We start from the raw sequence: 8497 nt of genomic DNA, 5'->3' as shown, positions 1-8497 counted from the left end.
ATAGAAAACAAATCTTGCAAATAATATCACTAGAAATTCATAAAAATATCAAATATCTTGATCTTTGAAATAAAAAAGTTTGAGAGATCAATATTGAAAACAAATCAAATTGAGTGATATACAATGTTCATATAGTAAGAGCATCAATATTATAAAATTGCCAATTCCTTTCATAGTGACTTACACATTCAATGTAGTCTAAACACTATCAGTTATCTCTAGTGGAAGTTGACGAGTAGATTTAAAAATTTATATGGAAATGAAAGAGGTAAAAATTATCTGGGCAGTGTTGACCTAGAAGCCTCACAGTAACAGACGTGAAGACCTAGTAAAAGCTATAGTTATCAAGAGGCATGCTATTGGCAAAAGATAGAAATAAATAATTAGAATAAAGAGGCCACAAACCAATACAAGCAAAACAGTACTTATTTTATGACAAAGTGTAATGGTGAAAGACTGTCTTTTAGATAAATGAATCTGAGGCAATTGTATAATCTATGCAGACAAAAAATAAACTTGCCTTGCATCTTTTATAAAAATCAGTACTAGGGATATTTCAGATCTAAATGTGAAAATTCAAACAATAAAGCTCTTATAATTAAACATAGGTAAATTTCTTTATGAGCTTGAATCATGCAGATATTTGTTAAATGGGGCCCAAAATATATTAATCATAAAGGAGAAGTGATAAATTTTTATCATATTTAAATTATGTCCTTCAAAAGATACCATCAGGAAAGGGAAAGACAAGCCAAAATTTGGAGGATGTACATACATACTGTCTGAGAAAGAACTTACAAACAACACATAAAAAGAATTTCTACTAATTAGTAAGTAAACAATAAGTCAAACTAAAAAAAAAAAAAAAAAGAGTGACATTTTGAATAGGTACTTTACAAAAAAATTACATCCCAGTATGCAAAAAATATATAGGAAGGCATTTAACATTATTAGTCATTATAGAAATGCAAATTAAAATCAATGTGAGGGGGAACCTGGTTTGCTCAGGGGTTGAGTGTCTTCCTTTGGCTCAGGTTGTGATCCCAGGATCCTGGGATTAAGTCCTGCATCAGGCTCTCTGAAGGAGCCTGCTTCTTCCTCTGCCTATGTCTCTGCCTCTCTCTGTCTCTCATGAATAAATAAAATCTTAAAAAATAAAATAAAATCAATATGAGATACCACTACATGATCACAAGAATGACTAAAGTGAAGTATGCAGACAAGAAGGTGGAGCATCTTGAACTTTCACATACTGCTGGTGGATAGAGTCACAGAAGATCAAATTACTGAAAACCAAAATTAGAGTAAAATCTTCAAAAGAATCAGGTGAGAAAATAGTTACAACACTTACAGAGAAACAAGATTAGAATTACAGCAATCTTCTCGTTAGAAGACAAAAGAGCAATACTTATAAACAGGAAAGGAAAGAAGAAAAGCAGGAGCAATGTCAGCCTAGCATTCCCCATGTAGCAAAGTAATCTTTAAAAAAATGAAGGTAAAATAATGAATTTTCAAGATGAATAAAAAGCTGAGGTAACATATTGAAAGCTTTGTATAATCTCCTAAATTTATTCAAAAGGAAGATTTGTAGTCACCATCATATAATTCAAGAACTGATATAACTCAAGTAACTTGGGTAATAATATCTCTAATATCTAGAAATGCATAAAGATGAAGACCATAACTAATATTTTGAACAATTCTACATTGATCTGGGTAGATTTCTGAGCCTATTCATCCTTAAAATGGTAGACATTGGGTCTGTGCTCTACAAAACATAGATTGACTGTAGTTCATAAAAGAGGGTTGCATGTTCTCATCGACATGGGATGCTGCTCATACATGCCTAGTGGTTCATATATTCCTTGTGTTTTATCAATTCTCATCTGAAAAGAAGTTAACAAGATATCCGAGACTTAAAGCTGGGATATATTGTCATGTCCTGGTAATCTCTGAGGAAATTATTAAGTGTTTGCAGTAATATTACAAATAATAATTTGATTATATGTGGCAGTAAAGTTTATACAATATTGAATAAATTGTGGTTTTAAGAAAAAAGCAGCATTGGGGCAGCCCAGGTGGATCAGCAGTTTAGCGCCACCTTCAGCCCAGGGCGTGATCCTGGAGTCGCGGGATCAAGTCCCACATCAAGCTCCCTGCATGGAGCCAGCTTCTCCCTCTGCCTGCATCTCTGTCTCTCTGTCTCTCTGTCTCTCTCTCTCCTTCTCCGTGTCTCTCACGAAAAAATAAACAAAATCTTTAAAAAAAGTAAAAAAATAAAAGAAAAAAGCAGTATCAAGAAGTATTTCTTGAGGTTCCTGGGTGGCTTGATTGGTTAAGCATCGGGCTTATGATTTTGGCTCAGGTCGTGATCCCAGAGTCATGAGATTGAGCCCCATGTCTAACTCCATGCTGGGTGTGGAGCCTGCTTAAGATTCTCTCTCTCCCGCTGCCCCTCCTCCCATTCACACATTCTCTCTCTTTAAAAAACAAATATATCTCCAAAAAATGCGATGAATTTAATAAACACTACATATTTAGAAATAGGCTAGAAGAAATCTCAGAGACATAAAAGAGATAATTTTATGCAGATCTAGTTTAAGGTATGGTGATGCCAAAAAGAGACCAAAGAAAAGAATACAGAACTATAGAGGTTCCATGGAATCCATGAGGCACGATCACCCTTACATTCGAGGCTTGCCGTTTCTTTGTGTCACCAAAGTCCTCTTTCTTCTTCTTTTTTTTTTTCTTTTCTTTTTTGTTTATTTATTTATGATAGTCACAGAGAGAGAGAGAGAGAGAGGGGGAGACATAGGCAGAGGGAGAAGCAGGCTCCATGCACCAGGAGCCCGATGTGGGATTCGATCCCAGGTCACCAGGATCGCGCCCAGGGCCCAAGGCAGGCGCCAAACCGCTGCGCTACCCAGGGATTACGCTCCTTCTTCTTTATCCCTCTCTCTGCTTTTCGGTTTGATGAATTATTTTTTCATGATACTATTTTAATTACTCCATTTTCTCCATTCGACATTCAGCTTTATTTTTTTTAATTTAATGATCTTCAACGATGTTGCTTCTCCTCTGCTAACTTCCTAGTTCTGCATCTGTGTCTACATTCATATCCGTGTCTCTGTTTCTCTGTCAGTGTACGTGGACACACAACGTGCTTTCAGTTCAGTTGGGGGTCAAGCCGGAGAGTCAGTGCCTCCTGTCTACTTTCAGTTCTGTGGCTGACAGCAGGTTCCCTAGAGCCCAGGTCAGGGCGACCCACTGGGTGCACCGCTGTCCACAGCTCACCCAGTGGGAAGGAGGGAAGGGCCCGTAACACACGACAGGCAGGGGTTCAGGATAAGGACGGCCTCACACCTTCTAGGCCGAGACTCTGACACCTTCTGTAGGGTTTGCCTTGGATCCAGGAGCCTAGGATCGTGGGGAGCTATTGCCCATCCCTACCCCAGTGGGACTGTCATCTTCTGGGCCTCCAGTATGAGAGCACTGGTGCCCACGTGTGTGCACATGGACCTCGTGGGCCTGGGCACATGTACACACCAAGGAAGAACATGTGGTTGGAGGTATTTCCCGCATGTGACACCCGCCTCCAATGTCATAGATATGATGCCACAGTGGCCTGGGGACGTCTGGAGGAAGCACCCCCTAGGATAATCCCTGTCCCACGGGCAAGATGCAGACCATCCCCGACGGGCACAACGGCTTCTCTGGGGTCAAAACCGGGGAAGAATGGAAAGTTGTGTCTGAACGCAGGCGTGTGTCCAGGCTGGGGCCCTGGCTGCACACAGTCCTTCCCTGGGGCCTGTGGACAGGGGTGCGGGTGTGTCACTGTGTGCACAGGCCATCGCCTGCAGGGACGGGGGAGCCGTCGGCAGCCCCGAGCGCTGCCCCTGCAGCTTCCTCCAGGAGTGGGTCAGGGAGGGGGTCCCAGGAAGTGAGGTCACTCCCGTGACACAGAGCCCAACAGAACTTGGAACCCCCGTGACCAGGCAACCGCATCTAGTGCAGCCCCACCTCAGGCTCACTTGGCTGGAGACATCCGCTCCTGGAAGATGTTCTCCTGCTGCCGGCCCACCTCTGGGGGCTCTGGCTCCCAGGAACCCCAGGGGTGCCGCTTGTTCCAATGCTGTAGGCTTTGGCTCCAGCATAAAAACCAACGCCTCAGGGCGTTTATCAGGAGGCGCCGTCAGGTAAGCCAGAGCAGGCCAGGCCAGGCCCCCTGTGCCAGCCATCCTGGGTGGCCCCATCCCCTCCTCTTCAGCTTCCGGGAAACAGGGATGTGTGGGCAGGTGCATCCAGGCTGGGGGACGTTGCAGGGCGGCAGGTTCCCCGGTGATCCCTTCAGGGTCACCCTGAGGTCAAGGTGGGCAGGGTGCAAACAGGGCTCCTGAGGTCCTCTTACCCGTCCCAGAGTCCCCCCGAGGCCCTGCAGCCGCATCCCTTTGCTCTCCTTGGGGCGGGGGGGGTGCCGCCTGCGCTGTGGTGTGTCTGGATGGGGGCAGCTGGGGGTGCGGCCCAGCCGAGGCGGCCGGACTGGGCGCTGAGACCTCCTGCCTGGCTGCCGGGCACTGTCTCCACAGAGCTCCACCCGGGACAGGGGGCGCGAGCGGGAGGAAGGGGTGCTCTGCCCCACCGCCTCGAGGAACTGGGAAGTGCCCTGCGCAGCTAACAGAGGCCAGCTCGGGCTCAAATGAGTGCAGGGGCCGGGGCACCCCCGACACCCGGGTCCCCGATGCGGCACGAAGGGCCCCGGGTCCCAGAGGCCAGCCTGCTACTCCCCTGGGCTCCCCCCTACACTCCTGCTCCCACATGAGTCTGCATTCCCCTGCTCCCCACACTTGCCCCAGGGCCCTGCCCCTGCCTGGGCCAGATGCAGAGTCCCTGTGCACAGAGGTGTAGGAACATCAGAGCAGAGCCTTCAGGGGCGGCCTGGTCGCCCAGGGGTTTAGCGCCTGCCTTCCGCCCAGGCCCTGACCCCGCAGGCCCGGGATCGAGTCCCGCCTCGGGCTCTCTGCACCAGGGCTGCTTCTCCCTCTGTCTGTGTGTCTGTCTCTCTCGGTCTCTGTCTCTCTGTGTCTCTTGAGGTCCTTGTACTGATCCAAACTTTTTTGAACATTTATCCTCTAAGATTGTTTCTTTATCGGATAGTTTGTGTTGTTTGTGTAAGAGACAGGCAGAGAGCAGGGAGGGGAGAGGGAGACCCAGGCTCCTGAAGCAGACTGGGCCCCAAGCGCAGGGCCTGCCAGGGCGGGATCCCAGGGTGCTGAGGCCACGACCCGAGCCACAGCCCAGAGTCAGAGGCTAAGTGACTGAGCCACAGGCATCAAGGCCCGGGTTCCTGCCGTGGGCACTCCTGACCCCACGGCCCCCGAGAGCTCGGGCTGCGGGCTGCGCTCCCACCCCAGGCCTCCCGGCGGCTCCATGCACGTCCCCTCTGTCCCAACTCAGGGTGCAAGGGCCTCGGCCGGGAAGGCGCCTCCCATCTGCCCGACGAAGCCCAGCCGGACGGAGCTGCTGGAGCAGGAATTCCAACAACTGCTGCCCGCCTTGCTGCGCAGGGATGTCATCTCCGTTTTCATCTTTTTAGACAACTGTCATGGATTTGCCACCACCGACGAGGTGCTGGATCTGCTGTTTACGAAGTGAGCACCTGCGCCTCCGCAGCCCAGGGGTGGGCCACCTGCTGGTGGGGAGGCTGGGAATGGTTCTGAGCTGCCCGGCCTCGGGCCGCTCCCCCGCCTGGAGCAGAGTCCCCCAGGGCACAGTGGGGTCCCGGAGGGCAGCCCCGGGGCCTGGCCTGTGGCGGGTCGGCCAGAGGGTCTGTGCCTGTGCTCCGCAGCCGTCCTCCTCCCCCGTGACGGGGCCTGTGCCTCCTCCCCACCGTCACCGGGGTCCTGAGCTGGCCTCTTTTCGCATTGAAAGGGAGGTTGGAGAGTCCATCGGGGGGCTGTGTCCTGGGGCAACCACACAGGGGGACCCCGGGGTCCCCGGGCGCCCAGGCCCACTCAGATATCGGCCGTGGGCCTGGCCGGAGCCTTTCATGCTCAAGCATTCAGGAGGCCCCGGCAGGTGCGGGCGCTTCTCCGGGGGCTGCCCGTGGCCCCCCGCACAGAGCTGACGGCCCCCGGGGCTCCGGCCTAGTCGGGGGTCAGAGGTGACAGCCCCCACGGTGAGAGGTCGCGGCCACAGGATGATTCGTGGGATGCCCCCGCCCTCCCCTAGATATGGGTGCATCGCAGCTGCAAGTGGTGGCGACGACGCGGTCCTGCAGCGCTGGAAACTGTGAGTGACTCCGGCCCCTGCCCGAGGGCCTTCCCTCTCCAGGAGGGCAGCGAGGGGGCTGTGGGCCGGGGTGCTGGACCCTCACCCCACACATCTGCAATTCCCGTGACAGGGTAAAGGTCTAAGGACCCTTCAGGAAAAGAGGAAAGGAGAGCCGTGAATAGGGCGTGGGCTTGGTGGGAGAGCACTGGGACCCCTAAGGGAGACTTGCTCCATGCCCGCCCCTCCCAGCCCTCTGTCTGCCCCACCCTGGGACCCAGAGCAGAGGGGGTGGGGAGCATCGCACTCCCCAATCTGGTGGCACCTGGACCCAGTGCACAGCAGGTGGTTGCCACGAGGGCCATTGAGGGCTCACAGACCCGGTGGCCCTGGCCCCCTGGGAGACGGCAGATTAGAGTCAGTGGAAGGACACCCCCCGGGGCCCCTCATGAGGGAGGCAGCGCAGAGCCACAGGGAGGGAAAGTGGAGGTCCCAGGTGGCTCCTGGCAAGGCCTGGCAGGACACAGAGCCCGAGCCCTCCTGGCTTGGACCTTCCCAGAGCGACAGTGTGTGCAGTGAGGACAATGACAGGCCAGACGCCCCCCGTCCCCGGACGCCTGCCGGTGGATTCAAGGGGCAAGTGGGCAGGGAGCCAGGCTGAGGAGGGAGCCCCGCTTCCCAGCAAAGACCGTGATGGTCACACCGCTGGGCGTGGGCTCCCCCGCACAGAGGCTTCGTGCCAGCCCCTCCTCGGGGAGCAGGCCTGTGGCAGGCAGGACCGCCAGGTGGCGGGTGGACGAGGAGCAGGACTGGCCTCTGACAGCCCCGCGCGGGAGGCCGAGGCCCCGGGTCCTGCAGGGCTTCCCCGGGACACCTCGGTGTGAGGGAGCCCTGTCTTCTGACGCCTGTGCCCACCTGTCCCTCCCCAGGGCCATCTGCTGCATCCTGGAGACATGGATGGACTATTATCAGGAGGACTTTTGTCGGCTCCCCCAATCTGCCTCCCTGAAGAAGATTCTGGAATTCATAAGGCAGCGCATGCCAGGCACAGACGTGGAGCTCCGTGCCCGGCGTTACCTGCAACAACTCAGACGCCTCCATGCATCGGAGCCAGAGGCTGGGGGTGAGGAGGCTTGGGGGTGTCCGAGCTGGGGACAGGGTGGGCCCCACGGATCCAGCGTCCGTGCAGCTGGGCCGGGAGCAGGGGTTCGGCTCACACCCCATCCCCACGAGCTGCAGGCTGGGGACACCTCCCAGGGCTCTTGTCCCCCCACACGTTGAGCGGTGGGAAGAGTGTCCTTGATTTGGGAGGGACGTGGAAAGTCCGTCCTGGTGGTGATACTTTGTCTTCTTGCAGCTACAGCTTCGGCCCGAGCAAAAGACCCTGAAGCACTTCCAGAGCCCGCCCCAGCCCCAACTGTGGGGCCTGCTGCCTCGAATGGGCCTGAAGTGCTCGAGGCCGCCCTGGCTGCTGGGGCTGAGGGCTTGGCCCCAGCTGAGGTGCCAGCTGGAGAGGCGAAGCCCCTGCAGATAGTGGTCACTGCTGTAGATCACGGCTGCGCCCTGGACGAGCCACGTGCACCTGCGGCCACCCCGGAGGAGGAGCAGGCCCTGGCACCTGCAACCGGGGTCCCCAGAGTGCCAGAGCCGCCAATTGCCTCTGGGACAACTGGCTTCAACCTCTGCGCAGCCCCCTGACCTCCTCGGGAGCCCGCCCCAGCTCCCACCGCAGGGCTCGTCATGCCTGCAGCCCAATGGAGGCTTGCCCTTCCCGTGTCATTTCACTGTTTCTATATTTTGACTTTTTCTTTAACCTGTGGCTTATGAGTTTTATTGTAATAAAGTATAAGTTAACTTCAAACAAAATTCACTCTGATGCTTTTAAATTATACATCGTGGACCTACACTTTAGGTCCATTCACAGTGTCACAGGTCCCAGAGCCCAGGGCGCCAGGGGACACAGCCCAGGATCGGGTGCTCCCCCGGGTCAGGCAGAGGCCGGGAGGACACAGGACAGCCAGGTGGCTCCTGCCCCCGGGCAGGCCCGAGCTGTACAGATCGGCGGGCCCGCCCCTGGAGCATCCAGGCCCCTGCGCACTGGGAGCTGCGGTAGTCACTGCGGGAGCTGACTCCAGGGTTGCACAGCTGGCCGCCCCCACTGTTGTTGTCCCTCCTGGTGTCACCCTGTACCTGGGACTGAGCAGGGGCCTCACAGATAAACAACTCCCAC

General features: G+C 54.0%; 1 protein-coding gene across 1 annotated transcript; it reads left to right on the top strand.

Annotated features, from left to right (window-relative positions):
• Positions 1 to 3975: 3975 nt before the first annotated feature.
• Positions 3976 to 8127, top strand: LOC119874725 (skin secretory protein xP2-like). The gene is made up of 5 exons (XM_038560240.1): positions 3976 to 4196; positions 5455 to 5648; positions 6229 to 6288; positions 7197 to 7390; positions 7625 to 8127. Exons 1-5 carry the CDS (start codon positions 4059 to 4061, stop codon positions 7963 to 7965), a joined length of 927 nt encoding a protein of 308 aa, XP_038416168.1. The 5' UTR covers positions 3976 to 4058; the 3' UTR covers positions 7966 to 8127.
• Positions 8128 to 8497: the final 370 nt, after the last annotated feature.

Source organism: Canis lupus, chromosome 16 (assembly GCF_011100685.1).
Source record: "Canis lupus familiaris isolate Mischka breed German Shepherd chromosome 16, alternate assembly UU_Cfam_GSD_1.0, whole genome shotgun sequence".
Classification (NCBI taxonomy): Eukaryota; Metazoa; Chordata; class Mammalia; order Carnivora; family Canidae; genus Canis; species Canis lupus.
This window is presented reverse-complemented; position numbering and strand designations above follow the sequence as displayed.

What these genes read in the sequence shown, in the direction of transcription:
- LOC119874725 (XM_038560240.1), top strand. Translation starts at nt 4,059, where the DNA reads ATGTTCTCCTGCTGCCGGCCCACCTCTGGGGGCTCTGGCTCCCAGGAA. An exon ending in TTATCAGGAGGCGCCGTCAG is followed by an intron (nt 4,197 to 5,454) that starts GTAAGCCAGAGC and finishes GTCCCAACTCAG; the next exon opens with GGTGCAAGGGCCTCGGCCGG. An exon ending in ATCGGAGCCAGAGGCTGGGG is followed by an intron (nt 7,391 to 7,624) that starts GTGAGGAGGCTT and finishes GTCTTCTTGCAG; the next exon opens with CTACAGCTTCGGCCCGAGCA.